General features: G+C 42.5%; 3 protein-coding genes across 5 annotated transcripts; 1 reads left to right on the top strand and 2 right to left on the bottom strand.

Annotated features, from left to right (window-relative positions):
* Positions 1–1,945: 1,945 nt before the first annotated feature.
* On the bottom strand, positions 1,946–7,779 carry LOC120675229 (protein MALE DISCOVERER 2-like). Its single transcript, XM_039956343.1, has 13 exons — positions 7,492–7,779; positions 7,013–7,286; positions 6,795–6,927; positions 5,399–5,470; positions 5,008–5,151; positions 4,801–4,929; positions 4,617–4,672; positions 4,125–4,532; positions 3,629–3,819; positions 3,380–3,512; positions 3,137–3,291; positions 2,595–2,786; positions 1,946–2,489 (listed from the first exon to the last, which is right to left on the bottom strand). Exons 2-13 carry the CDS (start codon positions 7,098–7,100, stop codon positions 2,229–2,231), a joined length of 1,962 nt encoding a protein of 653 aa, XP_039812277.1. The 5' UTR covers positions 7,101–7,286; positions 7,492–7,779; the 3' UTR covers positions 1,946–2,228.
* Positions 7,780–10,298: 2,519 nt separating this feature from the next.
* LOC120675228 (pentatricopeptide repeat-containing protein At1g30610, chloroplastic-like) lies at positions 10,299–15,593 on the bottom strand. Of its 3 annotated transcripts, none has more exons than XM_039956340.1 (9): positions 14,087–15,593; positions 13,517–13,708; positions 13,214–13,295; positions 12,950–13,141; positions 12,717–12,830; positions 12,339–12,429; positions 12,109–12,266; positions 10,992–11,417; positions 10,299–10,875 (listed from the first exon to the last, which is right to left on the bottom strand). In XM_039956340.1, exons 1-9 carry the CDS (start codon positions 15,349–15,351, stop codon positions 10,480–10,482), a joined length of 2,916 nt encoding a protein of 971 aa, XP_039812274.1. In that variant the 5' UTR covers positions 15,352–15,593; the 3' UTR covers positions 10,299–10,479. The 3 variants fall into 3 exon arrangements, with proteins under 3 accessions (XP_039812274.1, XP_039812275.1, XP_039812276.1); XM_039956341.1 differs by having other exon boundaries at positions 12,962–13,141; positions 14,087–15,581; XM_039956342.1 differs by lacking the exon at positions 12,950–13,141 and having other exon boundaries at positions 14,087–15,581.
* A 732-nt stretch (positions 15,594–16,325) lies between these two features.
* Positions 16,326–20,461, top strand: LOC120675226 (tubby-like F-box protein 1). Its single transcript, XM_039956339.1, has 4 exons — positions 16,326–16,714; positions 18,007–18,094; positions 18,877–19,006; positions 19,645–20,461. Exons 1-4 carry the CDS (start codon positions 16,418–16,420, stop codon positions 20,201–20,203), a joined length of 1,074 nt encoding a protein of 357 aa, XP_039812273.1. The 5' UTR covers positions 16,326–16,417; the 3' UTR covers positions 20,204–20,461.
* Positions 20,462–20,661: the final 200 nt, after the last annotated feature.

Raw genomic sequence — 20,661 nt, 5'->3', positions numbered from 1 at the left:
TTAAGATCATTTACCACCTCTAATTAGGGTGAGGGAATTAGCCGAATCTTGTAGGCTTGTAACGGGCAGGATGACATGGTGGCATGAGTGCTACTTGCCCGGTAGTGGAGCGACCGTGGAAAGTGCTCTAGCTAGTGTGACCATCACTTAGAGCAAAACTAATGAATACGCTGCTCGCGGGCTGCAAGAAACTCCAAGTCACCAAGCTGCTGAGCAGTGGTGGTGGACTCGAAGTGAAAGTGTCGGAGTGGGGGAGCGGCCGCCACAATACATTTCACCCACTTTTTTGCCGGGTCTTGCTATGTGCTTATTTTTATCTCTCTCTTGATTTCTCTCTTCCACATCGGATTTTGCTAGCTCTTCACCGCTTATAATACTTGCTCTTATTCGTTGGAGGCAGGTTAGTTTCAGGGATTAGATCCTAGGTGCTGAACTTGTGCCACCTCCATGTGTACCGGCTACAAAAGGCCCTAGGCTACCAAAGTAGCAAACAATGGTGAGGTGCCTTTGTCTAGGATCCAATGAAGCTCGTCTAGTCTTCTTCAAGCAAAATCAGGGACGTTCTTCCTGTTTAATGAGCTCTTTTCTTAAAAAATGGGCTTATACACGTATGAGCCATGCTTTGCAAAAAAAAAGAACTAAATGGCTTTGAAAATTTAGTAGATGTGGATTATCATACTTTTTATCAATAGGATTCGGTTCATATGGGATTCCATTCATTTGTTCCAAAGATGGCCTTCTAATATCACATAGCTGGGTTACACTTAATCAGTTTAGTTGAATGGTATAGAAGCATACCTAAAACAAATCAAGACTTTGATCCTTTGGCAGGAACAATGTTATCTTACACGCCCCCGCTTGACGTGAAACATGTCACGGGCCAAACACAAATAAAACACTCTTATATGCGTTCATTGGCACACCTTTTTATACTCATATTAGCGGCATTTCCAATCTACTCATTGTAGCATGGTAGAATGTATACTGAATGTTATGGTAAAAAAAAATAATGTATACTGAATGTTGATGCTCATTTTATCTTTATTTTAGAATCACTTCGGCCTATATATAGAGTTGCCATATTCCGTGCATCTTAGCGAGTATCTACCAACATGGTGGTTCGGTCTATTGGAATTCAAACATGAACAACAACTCTTCTTAATGAAATGAAACACAGCTCCCCCGTGTTTTTGAGAAAAAATATGAACAATAATTGGAGGTTGGAAAAGTAAGGTAGATGGTAAGAAAAAAGTAACAAAAAGCTGTAATTTAGTTTGACTGGATGTCTTTCCAAATCGACCAGTCCTTTATATTTTGTAGAGTGAAGTATTGCCATCCCCAAGGGTTTTTATAAATTTCACTCTCTAAATTATCATTTGGAGAACGTTCTGCATTAAAATTATTTTCTATATATTTCCACTCTCCAATAATATTTTTATATCTTGTGTACACTCTAAAAAGTTATTTTTGTTATCTAGCTTTAGCTAGCCAGAAATGCGGAATAGAGGATGGCTACACTTGGATAACCACTTAGAGAAACTGTTGGAGGTTATTTTTCATCAAAATTTTTGTTCCTAATAATGAGGGAAAATATAGAGTCTCTTGGAGTTGTTCTTAATCTAAAGAAAACTTATTTAAAACCGAATTACAACCCTATCCGAAACTGTCTTTGGAAGTTCCGGGTCCAGTCTACTCTTTGTCACAATAATGTGCCCAATATGGACATCTCGGTCCCAAATTCAGATCCTACCAATTTTGGTTGTCGACTACCTTTAAAATGTATGAAAATAAATAGAAATGGTAGAACAATATATCACTTCCCTCAGAAACAAAAAAAAAACAATATATCGCTGGGTTGCTGGTGTAGTGCAAAAAATAAAAATGTCAATATGGACAGTTAGTGCACACTAGATAATTTTTCTTATCAACAATCAAAGAATATATATTTCCGTAAAAGAATGGTACATGCACATTTCCTGATTACAACCAGTCAATCAGTCCTAGGATCGCTTGAAGCATTCTACTTCCACCACATGTAGATTTAGTATACAGAGGGAAGCCGAGGAAGAAATGAGAAAAATGAACCTGCCAATTAATTTCAAGGGGAGGAGAAAGTAACAAGCAGACACCAAAATTACAACACAAGATGGAACCATACAGCAGAGATGTACAGGGTTGCATTACAGTATGCACAGAACCTCAGTTTTTCTGTAAGAATGAAGATTTCGCTAGCTTGCTTCAACTGAAAGGATCTCAAGCTCTGCCCACCAAAGCGGAGATAACCGAGGTGTTGCTGCCTCTGGTGAAATTGATAGTACCTCACGCAATCTAGTGGTGACCTCTCTCATAGTCGGTCTCTTCTTCGGATCACTTTGGATACAGTCCTGAACCAACTCACATATGATTTCTAGGTCCTTTTCTTTGTGATCCTTCAAGTTAGGATCAAGCAAACAAGACATGCTCCGGTTGTCCCTAATGCACTCCAAAGCCTGTGAGAGAAAGAGTGAAATTTTATGTTACTTGAAGATGCCTTATGTGGTATACTGGTATTTTCCAGATTTAAGTGACGTAATCATCATAATTGTCGTCATTACCAAGTTCGCAAGTGAGCCCTTTTGTTCAGAATATGAAGGCTTTCCTGAGATGATTTCCAGCATGAGCAGACCAAAACTGTACACATTCCCAGCTATATCAGCTGCTACTGGCTCATGATGATCAACAAAGTCGTCATCCTTGGGAATATTTCCTCTGGAATATACTTCATGCCACACGCTCATATCTGCTATCTGTGGAAAGAATTAAGGGCCCAACGTAAGGAGCAAAGAATGATGTCCTCATCAAACGTTCTTGTACAATCAAACTTGAAACGATTCTTCTAATTTATGCAGTAGGTAAGTTTGCATTTAAATCATATTTTTAACCAAATATGGATATTTGAACTCCAGATCAAAGGTATAAAACTAATTTGTAAAAAGTCCTGAAAGTGGTTTCAGAGTAAAATTTCAGTGGATGATGTTTCTTCACTACATGTCATCCAATCTGGACAGAGAGCAAGTTACAGAAATGCCGTTGAAAATCTCCAGTCTCCAGGTATTCGAAGAAATAAAATCTGCAACATTTATAGACACGTTTGTACCTTTGCAGCTCCATCCTCTGATAGCAATATAGCACTTGACTTTATGTCTGGGTGTGTTATAGGAGGGTTGAGCTCATGCATGTGCTGAGTGCAGTATGCTACTCCCATAATGATCCTCATCCTACCATTCCAATCAATAGGATCAAATCCCTCAACTGCAAAAGGCAAAGAAAACATTGCAATTGGACCATAAAGATCAGAGGGTAAATTTTCAAAAAAATGGATAGCATTAACAGGTCTTACCATGGAGGTGTTCGTAGAGTGTTCCATTGGGCACATATTCCATCACCATCATCCTCATGAAAGGTTCTTCCTCTTCACAGTATCCAAGCAGGTTGATGAAGTTCTTATGATTGATTCGCGAGAGTGAGTCTATCTATGTGTTCATAAATAAAGAAAAAAGAGGTTAAAACAAGTTTGTTTCAGGCCAACTAACAAAATTACAAAGTTATACTATGGAGTAACTCCTCTAATGGCATAATATTGCATTACCTTTTTTCTGAATCGCCCTTCAGAATGTTTTGACCAATCTTTGCTAGAGGTAATCATAGTTGATACTACAGCTATCTCAACGCCACTTGATAAGGTTCCCTTATAGACGGTGTATTGTGGATAGCTTGCCACAATGTTACTGAAGTCCTCACAAGCACCTTCCAGCTCAGAGCGCTGCAACTTGGGTACTCCTAAAGTATAAGTGGGAAAAGTTACCACAAATGAGAGAGGCAGTTCATACAGATAATTTCGACACTCTTTCAACATAAAGCAATTTGTTCCTCAGATAAATCTCAATAGCTTATTAATTAATGCAACACACTGTTTCACTGTATGCAAACTGTTATCAGATAGCGGTGAAACAATTGCATATACTTTTATGGAACATAACCTCCAAAGATGAAAAGGAGATGCAACTACAATGCTTTCGCCTTCTCCACACACCAGATAAATTACTTGAAACAAAATTGAGCGAGATAACAAATAAAACCGTTACCTGTCACAAATGCCTTTTGGAGCTGACCACTGAGTCCAGTCTTCCATGGACCAATTGTTGTCCCTGACTTGGTGCGGCATAGCAAAAGCAAACATGTGATGACGATAAGCAAAAGTGCAAGCAATGGCAGCACAATGATAGCCCATTTTATGGATCTTCTTTTCGGAACTTCTTCTGTTGCAGTACTGGGGACCGTCGGTGGACTATCTGGGGAATTTACAGCTGGTGCAGGTGCGTTGTTGGGACTAAATGCTGAAAATGAGCCAGTTCCAGTGGAAGGAACAGGAACAGCAGCTGGAACAGGAGCATTTGCAGAAGAAGGTGCGGCAAGATTGCTATCCTGAAGTAATCTGCGCTGGCTAAAATGTGCAGCTGGATTTCTTGCTGCATATTGTGAAGGAAGTTGAGCTGGAAAAAGAAAGTAAGCACATCATTTATGGAATAGCTTATGCATCTAGTAAATAGACTTGAACTTAGTAGCAGTCATATTACCAGAAAGATTGCTGGTGTCCTTTTTGTTCTCCTCTGATGAAGAACCAGATTCTAACCTACAATGGTCCAAATTCAAAAACTGCTACCATCAGGATATGCAAACAACTTATAATATTTTTATAAAAAATAAGAGGGGAAAATTCATGATAACTTCAAGGGAATTTACAAAAGATAATTTTCTTACCCATTCTCAGCTCCTTGATTCATATTACCTCTCCCAAGATAGTCGTAGATGTCAAAATCATTTTCCTGATCAAAGTTTCCATAGGAATTTTGGATCAGAGGCCATCGAAAGCTGTTGTTGAAAAGCAACCTGTAGAAGTGGTAAAATATCATGACATTTTGTTGCTGATAAAAATTTTCACGAAATTTGATCAGTCAGAAAACTTACAGATGCTTAAGAGATTGCATTTCTGCTATCTCCTGTGGAACTTCTCCGCTCAAGTTGTTGTTGCTTAAATCCAGTATCTCCAACATTGCAAGAGCACTCAATTCCTTAGGTATCGGTCCACTGAAAAAGTTATTGGAGAGTACACTGCAAGTGGATAGCAGGTGGTCATTGTCAAACCAGTCATGGGTGTAGCAACTAGTCAAATACTGCATTATCAAATTGCCAAAATAATGTTTTCCACCAAATAACAATTTATATTCTTGTGAAAGCAATAATCTATGACTATACTTTTTTCTTGAATATGCAGGCGAACTGCACATCATTGCACTATAGAAGGAACAAAAGGTCTGCATAAGCTTGAAAGGACATAGAAATTTATGGTTATACTTACAGAGCCCTCAGATGGCCAAGAGTTCCTAGCTCTGGACCAAGGGTGCCTCTTAACGATAGACCCTTCAGATTCCTGGGAAAAGACAGTTCACAGTGAGTAGGACCAGCTTATCAATCCCAAGTATATTTAAAAACCATCTGCATCAGTAAAAAAATGTAATGTTTCATCTTATTTGGCAGTGTACAAAACATCCTCCAGAAAAAAAACAAAGACCTCCAGTGTAAAAAAGATCATCATCTTGAATAACAAGAATTCACTGGTAAAATGAAAACGTGCGATTATGAGAATCACTGATAAGCCAGTACAGCTGAAACATCAATGATAAGTAGTGGCTAAGATGGTTTCTGAAAACTATGAGTACAAAAGTATGATGGTTCCTGAAATCTAATATAGGCAGAGTACAGTATTTTGCCTATGATAATCCTTTTGAGGGAATTGAATGGACTAATATAAACCAGCCACCCTTTTGAATCTCCAGAGTTGTCATGTAACTTAGAGTCAATCATATAAAACTATAGTAAAACACTCACACACCACAGAAATAAAAATGCCACCGGGAATGGCAATCAATCATATAAAACTAGCTGTAGCCACATGTCCATATTGGCTGAGTCAAGAAACCGCTCTTATAAACCAAATAACGAGCTTGTTCAGAGGCTTAATTGGGAATTATCAATTATATAGGGGAGTCTGCACAATGTATTCGTGGAAGGTGGAAGATCAATAATTTAAACAAAAGATGAAAAGGCATAATCTGCTAAAGATTTCTTTTATTCTGTACTCCTAAAAAAGTATAAACAATTTAAAGCAAATAGCAAGTTCAAGGGCATTCTACACCAAATTTTAATTACTAGACTCCTAATGCTCCAGAGTATTTGGAATTTTCTGTAAGTAACATATAAAATCACTTTTTTGCTATTAAGCCAGTCATTAAAAGCCTTATCATTGTATGTCATCATTGAAGAACTTTCTTTCTTTCATGCCTTTTCCGGATTATAAAGTGGAGGGACGCTCATGTTGGGACAAACTCCGCAAAAGAACTGATACACCGATTTTTCATGTATTCTAAAGTCAAACCATGATAACTGCAAGGCAGAATAACGATGGGAAGCACAGGCAAAAATGCAAGGCTGATTTAACAATAGAACATTGCTACTGCACTCTTTGTTCGGTAGTACTTGCTGCGGCTGCAGTTGCATCCACAGCAAGCAAAGCAGCATAAACTTGTTACTGTAGCGTTGCTTGCTGCAACTGCAGCCGCAGTCAGATGGAAGGCCCGTTAAACAAGGGAATGAAACTTCATTGTTGGGAACACCGACCATTCATGATGAGATGGTGATATGGAATTTCAAACCACTGCACATTCAGAAGAAGAGTAGGGGAGCATTCCACTCACAGCATCACAACCCTGCCATCGACGCAGCGAATGCCGTCCCAGCTGCAGGGATCGCAGTCGCGTGGGTTCCAACCTGCCATAGCGCTGTGTGGATCCTCCTCCACCCTTGACTGGAACTTGAGCAGCGCTGCCCCTGCATACGCCACAAGAAACGAATAGCAAGTCAGCGCACAAGCTCAACCACCGAAACCAAGCAACGGGGGTGACGCCGCTGGTACCTTCAAAGTTGATAGCCGAGCAGCCATCCACGGCGAGATAAAGTGCCAGCGCGACGAACACCATCCACGACGAAATGAAGCCATCCATCCCGCACGCTATTTCCTCTGCAGCGCGCGACGATCCAGACGACGCAAGGCGTCGTCACATGATCCTCTTCGCGAGCCTCTTGAACAACCTAGAATGCATGGTCAGGCGCGGGGGGACGCCATTGCGCCTGACGCTGCAACGATGCGAGCTCCTCCCTGTTACGGCAGCCTCCCGTCCGCTGCGCGCCTGCATGTGAGAGAAAACAGACAGGAGCAGCTCAGATGCGCCACAAAAAGGGCGACGGGGAGCAGAAGTAACTTGCAATCACCATAAAGCAAACAAACAGCTTTAGCGCCTTATTTCTTTTTGCCTGCCAATTTTGCTTACACCGCACGCAATTCGAATCGAGAAACTGAAAAGAGGATTCGTGGGCAGAGAGAGGGGTGCTTACACGGCGGCGGGTGGGGGAACGGAGAAGAGAGAAAGAAACAGGAGAGAGGACGAGAGGGAGGAGGGAAACAGCGGCGCCCGTTGTTGGAGGAACGGGTAAGTAGTTGGAGAAGAACCCAAGAACGGCAGGCACGACACGACGGAATAAGACGACGACGAACAAAAAAAACACTTTGAAAGAAGATTTCACGGCGCATCCCCTTGGTTGCAATCGTGTCTGAAATCGCGTTGTTTAGAATCGACAGATGGGAAGCGAATTCTTCCCCCGCCACCTGTAAGACGAATTCCACGCCATGATTCGAGAGGCGGACTTCTAAAAAATGGATAAGATACGAGGGCGAGTCGTTGTCAAGGGTGGAACAGGGCAACCACTCTGTCTGCAGCCCGCGAGCGCACTACTAGTCACCGCCGGCGACGGATTCGGCGGCCCCCATTTGAAAAATCCTTCGTGCTCATCATCACATCACATATGGCAATAAAATATAGGCCCGCACCGCATTGACACTGTTCAGCCTCCTCCGGTGCCAATCGCGGCCGGACATCTCACTCTCAGCGACGTCGCCAAATGCTGCGCTTAAAGGGAAAAGAGAAATTTCTGAGGAAGGGAAGGGAATAGTTAAAGCAGGTCAAGAATCTCAAACTGGTTGCAGCTACTTCGGAAACAAGAAAAATAATGCCGCAGAGTATTTGACAAGGCAAGAGGGAACCTATCGAAAAACTGGGCAAAACAGAACTGAAATTTCTGAGACGAGCCGACGAAATCGATCACCTCGCGGAGATGGCCCATACCCGTGGTTCGGCGCCGCGGCCTGGCGGCCGGCGGCCGGCGGCGAGCGGAGGCGGGGAACGCGCGCGCCCGCGCCTGGCTGGCTCGGGTTGGAAGAGACGTGCGGTGGGCCCGCGCGGGGGCAGGTGGGGACGCGCAAACGAGGGGAATTTCTAGTGATTTTTTTTTCTTGCCGAGCTAGCTAAGAGCACGTCCAATAATCGACGTACCGCCGGGTGCATGACCTGCTCTTTCTGACAGGGAAGAGAAAAATGTGGAGAAAGAGGGCCACTCGACGTCGTTGGCCGCGCCGATCGCTTGCGCCTGCCACCCTCTCTCCTCTCCTCCCACTCAATCTCTCTCTCCTATATGCGCGTAGAACGAGAAAGTGTGAATGAATAAAAAAAAGAAAAAAAGATAATTTGGCTATTGTACATTGTCAGACAATACTTAGGCCCTGTTTAGTTCTCATCTCATAAACGCAAAAAAATCGTAAATGCAAAAAAGTACAAAGGAATCTTACTAATTTGAAGTACTAAATGAAGTCTATTTACAAAACTTTTTGCATGGTTGGGCTGTAAATCGCGTGACGAATCTAATGAGCCTACTTAATCCATAATTTGCAACAGTGATGCAACAGTAACCATCGCTAATTATTGATTAATTATGGATTAATTAGCATCATTAGATTCGTCTCGCGATTTACAATCCATCTGTATAAAAAGTTTTGTAAATAGACTTCATTTAGTACTTCAAATTGGTAAGATTCCCACGCAAAATTTTTTTGCAAAAACATGTAAAACGGCCATGCTCTAACTGACGATGCCCTTCGAGCTGTGGGCCCGCTTAGCTGTCTGCCCGTATCCCTGCTTTTTTTCCCTGAAAAAATTCGGTGTGTTCCCGTCGTTCTTCTGTTGGGAGAAAGAAGGAAAGGAAATCTCGCCCGCCGCACGTCGTGCTGCCGCCAACCGTCGTGCTGGCCATTTTTCAGGGCAAGTTCGCGCGTAATTGCAACTCACTCTCTCTCTCTCTCTCAACTTTAATGCAGTAAAACAGATTTTTTACAGGTTAAGAAACACACTAATATTTGGGCTATCGACAATTAGCTGTAGCTGCTGATCTGGGTTATGTCTCACCTTAAATGTTTTCTTATGATAGCTGACCTGGTCGAGATGGCATGGAATTTCGTCCAGATGGAAGGTCCCTAGAGATGAATGGATTTAGACTTGTTCTCATGTAAGTAATGTGCCAACAAACAGTGGTTAACACTTTACGTAGACTGCAAATCCAATGTGCCATTGACACATTGGAAACTCCAATACTAGTATACAACTCCCTCTGTTCACAAAAGAATGCAATTTGTTCACAAAAGAATGCAATTTCCGGTCAGGGACGGAGCCAGGATTTGATCAGGGGGGGGCAAACAGTGATTGAGGGGGGGCTAACAGTCTTGCCGCATGTCATCGCTGGGTGAGCGCCCCCCTGTTTCCGGTTTTCAATAAATCAAACTTTAGCTAAAGTTATATAAATAATAATAACACTCATGACGCAAAATAAGTACTACTAGATTAGTTATAGAATATATTTTCATAATAAATTTATTTAAAATAAAAGTGCTAATACTATTTACTATAAATAATAAATTTGATCAAACTTGAACTAGTTGGATCCAATAATTTTATTCTTTTGTGAATTGAGGAAGTAGACCGTCGCCGGTCCATCGGCAACTGGAGTACAACCGACTACTTACATCCAGTGTGCGATGGCATGACGGCATGCCAAACTGACCCCGAAATTTCCACCCATGTAGCCATAATCCTCGTGCTCTACCGACGCCAAAGCTGACATCGTCGCAATCCTCCTATGACCATTAGTTCGAGGACTGGAGGAGATTAACTAACAAAGCTGACGGCTTGCTCGTGCGAACCCGATGCCTCGCACAAGGAGCACGCCTGCGCGGAGCCGGGAGGATGAGGCAGACGCGTCACCCAGAATGTGACATCTATCGAAATTGTCTGAATGTTTCTTCTGCCAATATTCAGTGCAACAATAACCAACCAACCAACCAGCTCTAATGCTTATGAAATATGAATGCTGCCAGGTCAGCCTTTCCATTATAACAGGAGCTACATCTCTTACAAGCCTATGCAGTGACAAGAATATTTCGGTTTCGACCCCGTAACCAGACGCTGAATGCAATATACTTGAATGGGATTGCGGTAGTTATGGATGATGTAAAGCCATAGACATCTGTTGGTCAGAAGGCGCCTTTTCTACAAGGGTGGCACCAGAAAGGAACGCTGTACAGCTACTCTGAATTTTTTGGTACAAGCTAATGTTATCAGAGGAACTCCTCGAGCTAATGAAGCTGTTGAGTTGATGGGCTAACTTGGTAACATGCTCGTCCTTCAAGCGGCCCGCATTCCGGTTCAGTAGATTCAGCCACGACATGGAGGACGTGTTCTGTATCTTGCCCTCCTGGAACCTGCTGACGCAGGAGATTGCCGCCATCGTGTCGCCTTGTGCCAGTTTCAGGCAAAATCTTTCCATTATGACAGGGGCGGGCGGGGCACGGTTGTGATGGCACAGGTAGCGCCATAGATCATCCAACAGCTCTTCCTGGATAGTGATGAACTACTTGGGTGAGATATGAATTGATTACTGAAGCAGCTACACGCCTACACATGAAAAACAATGTGCTGGTTCATGCAAGCGATAGCTGCTAACATATGTACCTTTCCATTCCTATAAGCGTCGAGTACCATACGCAAGTGCCTTCGCTCATCGAAATGGTACCCTTTCGATAACATCTCACGAAATGCGTACTCAAAGTCATCCCACCTTTGTGCTGCAGCACAGGCCTCCATGAAAGTATTGAAAGTAAACTTGTCGGCAGTTGCAGTTTGGCTCGAATCCGCTTTGCTCCTTATCCTGCCGTTCAGAATATCCTGGATTAGATCCTTCGCGTCTTCAAGCATTCCATGCTCCAGAAAAGACTTCAGCATGATGTTACAGGTTACAGTATTTGGTGAACAGTAGTTGCACATCTCGCTGAATATGTATTTAGCATTTTCCATGCTGCCATTGTCTATGCAAGTTTGAATGAGTCCTGTGTAGGTAACAACCAGTGGTTTGTTGGCAACCTTGCATATCTTCTCAACCTGCAGTGAGGTTGTCATCAGACAGAAGTTAGTGAGACAAAACAAGCAGTCTGAAGGCATGGACCGATAACAGAATGATGGCTCTGGGATTCATAGACAGACAAGTCATAGTTGAGCAGTGGCCTGAAAAATAGTAATCTGTCAGCTCTTATGAGTTATGATGACCAGGAGCTCAGATATTATACTTCCATGTGCTGCAAGACTTGTTTATTTAAGAGTTCTATTCAATAGGATTTGCAACTTTTCTCAAATCAGAAGATCTTCAAAGAAAACTGGAGGATCGGAATAGGTTCAGAGCCTAATTCCAGCCTTATGTTCCGATGTATAAGGTAACAGCTCAGAACATGTGCCTACTACAACAATAGGTATGGTTAATTAGTTATTCTTCAGTATGCAGAAAACTGCATCTTGCTTATGCATCTATCAACAGTGTTTCTTTCAGTAGACAGAGATGCCTTGGAATACTATATTTTCTGTTCCCTGAAACTCTATCCATTGCAGAAAATATTGTGTTACATATTTACAAGGAACGATTCAAATCAATACAGCATCGCTGAAACCTAGCATGCAGCTTAATTAGTTATTCTTCAGCATGCCTAATGCAGAATGACCAGAGCACAATTTAATTTCTGTGTAAACAAATGCTATGACATATGAATTGCATACAAACTACATTTCATAAAGTACAAACCTGGAGAAGTGCTTCTTTGCACCGCCCTACACTGCAAAGGCACCGAGCAAGGTCATAATACAGACTAGCTGAACCAACTATTCCACGCCTTTCCATATCTTTCACAGCCATTACTGCTTCATCTATCTTTCCTTCTCTCCAAAGTGCATTTACAAGAACTGCAAACAGCAGCAGGTCTGAGATGTCAATTATACATTGTAACATAATCAAGTTAAAGTTGTAGGAAGAACCTTTATAGTTGAGAGCACCAGGTATCGACGATTTCTTCACCTTATTGAAGAACTCATACACCAAATTGTACTTTCCACAGACAAGCATTACCTGCAGTACAGGAGAGTTCAAATAGACTGCAAAGGGATTACGCTACATAAAGAACAGAGCCAAAGATACATAAAAAAGATATGCTACTGTGGAAATCAGACAAGAGCCAAGTGCAGAAGCAATAACAAAAATCAATGGATTTCAACAAGAACAAGCTCCTTAATTATCTTCAGAAAATAATGGAGGATCTGCAGAAGCATCAGTCAGGACCAGCATAACTGGGTTTCAGATGGAGAGCACAAGAACTGAGTGTCACATAATCGCATGTAACATCAAGATTAACATACCTCCATAACAAGACCATATGTTGTATTTGTTGGATGAATATTCTTCTCTTTCAACTGTTGCAGTACCCAAAATGCCCCTTCCCATTGCTTTTGTTGCACACAAGCATTCAAAACCTGCAAAGCGATAGAGCTAGTTAATGTACTACTGAAGATCAAATGACCAAGATCTAAAGATGTTGTTTCCTCGTTTATTAAATCCTCTTGCACATAAAAATTTTCTATAAATGTCTCACTGCATTGTATACAATGAGGTCCGGTTCCAAGCGAGGATCCCAATTCTGAAGAGGGTCCAATTTGAACTTCTTCCTAGGAGGAGAACGCATGCAATCAATCACATCAAATAGCTCTTTCACAAGACCAGCTTGCCCAAGAGTAACAGCAATACAATGATAAGCTGCCATGTCAGGATAAGATGACAATTGCTTCTGCAAATGATATCTGAATAAGGTCAGATTAGGTCTACATAACCATAAGGCAAAGATGAGAACTAGTTATACCTGCATGGTGTAAAATACATTTAATGCCTCGATTGGTCTCTTTGCCTTTCCTAGAACATCAAGAACTGTTGTGTAAATATACCTACATCAGATAGAAACATTATAAATGTCACATGCATTCCGTTTGCTAAAATTATATCTAGTTGATGCAAAGTCTTTAAGGCCATGTGAAGGTACGCAAGAAAACTTAAATAAACTACTTTAGCCTTGCATTCATAAGGCTTGACGTCACATTAGTAACAGTAGCTAGAATGCACAACATCTAAGAAGAGGGTAGCATATATGAGCGACCAATTACTTTACCTGCTCTTGTAGGACTTAAACCTTTCGCGTGACTGAAGCCATTCAACAACTTGCAAAACACGTTTCCAATTTCCGTATCGACCCAAAATTTGAACAATCCTTAGGATGGAGTGATCAGAAAATTTGATTTGTGCATCATGAATAATTTTTGAGAATTTCCACTCTGGAGTATTCACATCTGTTGCATTGAGCCTTCGAAAAATAAATAAATAACCATAAGGATTGCTAGAAGCTCAGTAAGTTCATAGGCGCTATTTATAAAAAGGAAAAAAAATATGTCTGTTCATCATCTGAATGGGAAATAAATTTCCAAACCAATCAGCATGATCATATATTTAATATGAATGCTGGTAGTAAATGGTCAAATCGGTAATGCAAGAAAGTGAAGAATTGCAAAGGAAGTAAAAAAAAGTCAAAACTGGAGAATTGGAGAGAAAGTGATGCTCATGGTAAAGGTTACATACGAACCATTGTGAAGGTCCAACTTTTTCAGATTAGAGAAGAGTAATATGTTCAACTTAAACCACATAACTCAAACATTTCAACAAACCAAGTATTTGGAAGACTTACTGACTAGCTAACTTCTGTATTTTCTCTTCCATTTCCATTCGAAGAATCCGTGGCCTATTCCTGACATCAGTGAATACCTCAAAAGTCTTGAAAGCAGCTCTATCATCAATGTATGTAGCTTCAGCATCCCTCCTAACAAATTTCCCCATATTAACATTTGCTCCTCTCTGCATTTGAATTTTTCTAGGTTTATAGCTCTTCAAACTATCACTTGAATGGCTATCGTTCTCAGGCACTGGCTGCACATTCCCGTATCTTTTGCTTACAATAGGTTTCTTGTCAACCTCTCCAAATCTACGCGCTACAAGGTTTCTCCCTGAACTCTCTACTCTTTGCTGGTGTCTTTGAACTTTATTATCGGCATTGACCTCAGTATCAGAAGATGTACTCTCTCCAGGATATTTGAAGTCAAGACTACTACTCGTGCTAGTAAAGTCTGCTTTTCCCATTTGAAACTTGGTATTCTTTGATGAAATTCTGTTATTCAGAAGGGCAGAAGTCCGATGTTGAGTATATGATACCTGCCCTTCTAAATCTCTCCCTGCAGCTGACTGAGTTTGCCTGTTCCTCACTGACTGGTGATCAAACATACTACTGCTAGTATCTTTAGCCTTCGTATGCGATGAGGGCTGCCCACTGCCTCCATTTCCACTTGTGTCACCGCGAATTATTCTTCTTTGCACATATTCTTCAACCTCTCCTTGGCCACGGCGACTACTTTTTACATCACCAGTTGCTCTCCTCTCCACCAATCCATTAACATCCTTTTGATTCTCATCAGTTGCCAATTTCACTCTTCTACCTCTGTCACTCCCCCTGTCCCTCCGAGGCCCCTGATTCCTATCAAATGGTTTGTTCCTTGCATCACTAGACCTCCCATCCCTTCGTCGGTCACCATCGCCCGTGAACCTTCTCCTCGAACTCCGGCCATCTGAATCACTGCCATGTAACCTGTCCAACTTCACCGACTCCATGATCTTCACATAGTCGGTGAAGGTCGGGCTGAACGTCAGCTCCTTCTCGATGTGCCGCAGGTCTGACGACCCAGCACCGGCCTCGCCACCAGCCACAGCACCGTCAGTCCTTGAATCAAGAACCCGGCCTCTCTTCCTCGCCAAACCCCAGCGCAGTGGCAACACCGAGACGCTCCTCCCGGGAACCAAGAACCCGCGACCGTGGCTGGAATTAGGCTGCGTAGTGGGGAGGAGAGCCCCGCAGCCACCCATATTGAGCATCCCCATGCTCGCATTCGGCGGCGGCGCCATTCCCCACAGGCGGAGCTGAACCCACTAGTGCATTGCTTTTTGCAGAAAAGATTCCTGCCGATAAACTTATCAGGCAAGAACGACCAGGAAGGAACCTGAGGCTCAAGCAATCTGAAGAAGCGCTTTGCTCCAGCTCGCGGCCTGCTTCCGGCGTTATCCCCTCCCGCCTTGCGGTTGCGGCCTCGCCTGCTTGCGCTTGGATCCTGGAGGAAGACTGGAATTGAGGATTAGATTGACAAAGGATATTTACGTATGGGCCATTGGGCCGGTTGGGCCGAAGAAGGTAGAAGCATAAACTTTGGGCGGGTTAGAACTCGTCCGTTACAGGTCCTTCAGCTTTGTTTAAATCAAACCTTTTTAATTTACATCCTTCAAAAAAATTACTTTATTAAATTATAAAGTTTGCAGAAGAAATATATAATATTACATAATATCAGATAAATACACTATAAACAAATATTTTATGGTGGATGAAATAGAAGTAATATTATATTAGTTATAAACTAGTTAAAGTTGAAATGAATTACTTAAAATAAATAGAGAAGGCTATATTTTGAAATATAAAGAGTGTAGGTCCTAAATTTGTTAGCCTCATTTTTCAAATTGAGCCAAGTATCACGTAAGGATGTAATTGGATATGCAATAGTATTTATGGGTTAGCTAATTAATTAGAATAGTATGTCACTCTAGTTAATTTCTCCTTCCAAATTATTTGCGCGGAACATCATTCTAGTTTATTTTATTAATTTTTTAAATTAATCCAATGATCCAATATATATATAACTTGCATTTTGCGTGGTTTAGCTTACGACCATGTATCATTTTAGCCCGGCGAGATACGACAATTCTACACTGTACTTGTGATCTACAATCCACTTCTCTACGGTCCAGACAAGTAGAATAGCAGAGTGGGGCGTTTCTCTGCCTTGTGTACACAGCCGAACGCGGTTTTGAGTACACAGGCTAGAGAAGAAAAAAAAAAAGGAGAGAGAAAGACCAGAAAAAGAAAAGGAAAGGCCCGCGACCTAGTGGAGACGCACCAGTAGTAGTGGGTGCGGGGGAGGGGATGCCTCGGCAAGCTGCGCCGCTGCCGGCGCCGCCACCGGAGCGCGGCGAGATGGCCGAGGTGGTGGAGGCGGACGCGGAGGCGGAGGATCAGGAGGAGAGGTGGGCGAGGCTGCTGCCGGAGCTGCTCTCCGACGTGGTTCGGCGCGTCGAGGCGTCCGGCTGCGAGCGGTGGCCGGCGCGGAAGGACGTGGTCTCCTGCGCCTGCGTGTGCCGCCGGTGGCGAGAGGCAGCCGTCGCCGTCGTGCGGCCGCCGGCGGAGTCCGGCAAGATCACCTTCCCCTCATCGCTCAAGCAGGTGAGGACGGCGGAGCCGCGGTCTGTGCTAGGCGCCCGCGCGTTGGCCAGTAGGGTGTCTCTCCTCGGTTGCTGCGCCGATTCGGTGTCCAGTGGACGTTGGTGAGGGGGGGGGGGGGGGTCTGTGGATACCTCTTGTCATGTCGATGATTTTGAGAAGGGTTCCCTCCGAGATGCGATTTTTGTCCTTAGATTCGTGATTTGGCGAAGCTCCTGTGCTGGGATGGGATTGAGGCGTTGGTTACGGTAGTTCTGTGAGGTTTAAGGAACGAATTTGGTCACAGCATACTTTTGGTCAACCAGTTACAGCCGTAAGACGCTGCGATTTCCTACGACAACAACAACATAGCCTTTTTTTCCGAGCAAATTGGGATAGGCTAGAGATGAAACCCGAAAGATATAAGTTCAAGGTTCAGGCATATTGATAGCTAGTCTCCAAGCGCTCCTATCCAAAGCTATCTCTTTAGAGATATTCCAATCCTCAAGGTCTCTCTTAACCGACTCATCTCATGTCAGTTTAGGTCTACCTCTATCCCTCTTTACATTATCGACCCGCTCAAGAACCCCATTACGCACCGGCGTCTCAGGAGGCCTTCGTTGGACATGTCCAAACCATCTCAGCCGATGCTGGGTAAGTTTCTCTTCAATTAGTGCCACCCTGACCCTATCCCCGAATAACTTCGTTCCGGACTCTATCTCTCCTTGTGTGCCCGCAAAACCACCGCAACATCCGCATCTCTGCTACATTCAGTTGCTGGACATGTCGCCTTTTTGTAGGCCAACATTCAGCACCGTATAACATCGCCGAACGAATTGATGTCCTATAGAATTTGCCTTTTAGCTTTTGTGGCACCCTCTTGTCTGGCCAAATTTGGGACCGACAGGATCTGTCGATTTGTCTTGTTTCATACCTTCAATTGGTTTGATAGGAGTACTATTTTCGATGAGTGTTTGCGGTTGTAGCTGCCTGCTCATATGCAGTTTTTCAGTTTTTCTGCTTAGGTGGTTTCAGTGAGGCACTGAGGCTTGCGATGGCTGTGGGTTCACGAAACATTCTGCAATAAAAAATGTCCAGTTATTGGTACAGTTCAAGTATTTTGTCATAAAAAGTAGTGTTTGGAGGTGGGGGAGGGGATTTCGGGATAGTTCTCTTCCGCATCAATGTGGCATCTAGCTATTTTGATATATACAGATGCAGCGATTCAGATATTTAGGACTTCAGTTCCAGAAGTTTCTTATTTGACATCAATGTGTCAGTGTGCCTAAATCACCATTTTTTTTTTCAAAACACAGCCAGGGCCAAGGGAGCTCCCAATGCAGTGCTTTATCAAGCGGAATAAGAAGAACTCTACATTCCTCCTTTACCTTGGCTTCACAAATTGTAAGTTCATGATTGATGTGACTATCATGTTGATTTTCTCATACTTACCTTATGTTGCATATTTATGCATCAATCTGAAGTTCACTTCAAGAGAATAAACTCTGTTTTCTAATCTTAAGTCATGGTGCATTCTTTCTAGTGGAAATCTGGCATGTTCACTTCCAAAAGTGATTGCTTCCTGCATTATATATTTATTTTGCCTGCCCCACGTGATGCATTTTTAGTTTGGTCAATTTGTGATGATGAAAAAAACTAAGGTAGACTGGATAATGAAATTGAATGGGCAGTCCGCGAACACTGTACTAGTATATTTACTTATAGTCCTATAGCATCATGGATTCATGGTAATGATAGCACTTCACATTATATTTGACAATCTTTTACCCTCAAATGCTTAGTGATGAAGTGTATGTATGGCCATGCTAATTGTTTCCTTACGAGTGACTACAATCTTTTCAACCAAGGTGCATCTACGCCTAAGCTGAGCCACTCTTAAGCTTCAAAAAGGTCTCAGAGGACACGCCATGATCATATTTCTGCAGAAAATGTTGCTTGTGTGCATATTGGAACATATGCTACATTTCTTCTTTTATGTAGAATGTTTTGAAATGCACAACTGCGCGCTCCAAACTTGATGCATATACACCTAAAGTCCTACACTTTGATTTTTTATGTTTCCATAGACCTATCACCATAACATTTGTATATCAGATGTATTTTTCTTAGCCTTTTTCATCATCATATATGCTTAATGATTACTGCATATTGTTTGTGTCTGACAGCTCCTATGGATAAAGGGAAATTTCTCATGGCTGCTAGAAGATTTAGGCGTGGTCCCCATACTGAGTACATTATATCCCTTGATGCAGAGGACCTATCACAAGGGAGCAATGCATACATGGGGAAACTGAGGTGAGGTCGAAAGTCAACATGATTCCGGAGTTATCCTGAACCTTCCATGATCATTGTTGGTACCCTGCTGGCCTGCTTATAAATTGGTTGGTGAAAGTAACATGTTTGGATGCAATTAGGTGTGGCATACACATCATGTATTTATCAAATGACTTCAATTTCATGAACACATCTTAGGATGCACAAATCAAATAAACATATAGGACTTATGAGTCCCAACTGGTCCTTTGTTTTGATTTGTCTTACTCTTCAACCAATGGTTTTCATGGTACAACATTTTTATACACTTTGGAAGAACGAATCCCTGAACCTGCTAGCATGCCTTATAGATTACTTGGCCTTTGGTCTTAGCACTTGATACAGTCACATGGAATCCACTGCACCCTTGCAGTTTACTGCTTAAGTAAACCCCAGTGTGTCCTTGCTCTGCTGTCGTATTACAGAAGTTCATTTACCAATTTCTGGCTGGATCTAGAAGCCAGCACTTCACTGTCGTATGTTACGTCATTTGACACTTTTCATTTGCTTCATTCCTCTGTCCAAAAAGAAATAGAATGTTGATCTCCTACTATGTTCCATCATGCTTGAATTTGAACCCTATTATACTAATGTATATTCTACTTCTGCAACCTGTTTAGATCTGATTTCTGGGGGACAAATTTCAAAATATATGATAGCAAGCCACCATATGATGGTGCTAAAGCATCTAGTAGTCGATCCAGTCGGCGTTTTGGAAGCAGAAGAATCAGTCCCCAAGTTTCAGCAGGCAACTATGAAGTTGGACAGGTTTCGTACAAATACAACTTGCTCAAATCCAGGGGTCCCAGGCGAATGTATTGCAGTCTTGAATGCCCTTCAGCTCAGGAGACCTGGGAAAACTCACTCAAGACAAAGTTCAGGAGGCCCATAGGGCCCACAACTTTACGAAATAAAGCACCCCGTTGGCATGAGCACTTGCAGTGCTGGTGCTTAAACTTCCACGGTCGGGTGACAGTTGCGTCAGTCAAAAATTTCCAGCTTGTGGCTTCTGCGGACCCCAGTGATCCTGCTGGCACCGTGGATGAGGAAACAGTTCTTCTGCAGTTTGGTAAGGTCGACGACGATATGTTCACGATGGATTATCGGCAACCACTCTCAGCGTTTCAAGCCTTCGCCATCAGCCTCAGCAGCTTTGGCACCAAGCTAGCTTGTGAATAGCGATACTGTTTGATGCTCGTTATGCTTCTATATGGTTTGTGGTAGCGGATGCTTCTGTTGTTCTTGCTATGTATTTGTCCCTTTTTATTTTGAATATCTATGTACTACTATCTGTACTAATGTTCTTTGTACAAGAGATGTATCCTGTTGTATTGTCGAAGAGATAGTTGTACCAATGCAAGAAGGAAATTGTGTGTTATGAACTTTCGCTCTGAACTGAAGCAAAAGCCGGTCAAATGTACATAGGTTAATGGTGAAGTGTACTTTTTTTTCTTTTTACTAAACTTCATCTTGTTTTCCTTTCTTTGTGGGGTACTTGTGCCGAGATGCTTAGAGCTTGTATGGAATCTTTCCGTGCAAGTTCAGAAACGCCAACCTGAACTCCTGGGGTTGCTCGGGATATTACCGGTCTCAATTATTATATTTGCGAGTTTGCGCTGGTCTCCATCTGACAAAGC

This window comes from Panicum virgatum, chromosome 5N (assembly GCF_016808335.1).
Source record: "Panicum virgatum strain AP13 chromosome 5N, P.virgatum_v5, whole genome shotgun sequence".
NCBI classification, from domain to species: domain Eukaryota; kingdom Viridiplantae; phylum Streptophyta; class Magnoliopsida; order Poales; family Poaceae; genus Panicum; species Panicum virgatum.
This window is presented reverse-complemented; position numbering and strand designations above follow the sequence as displayed.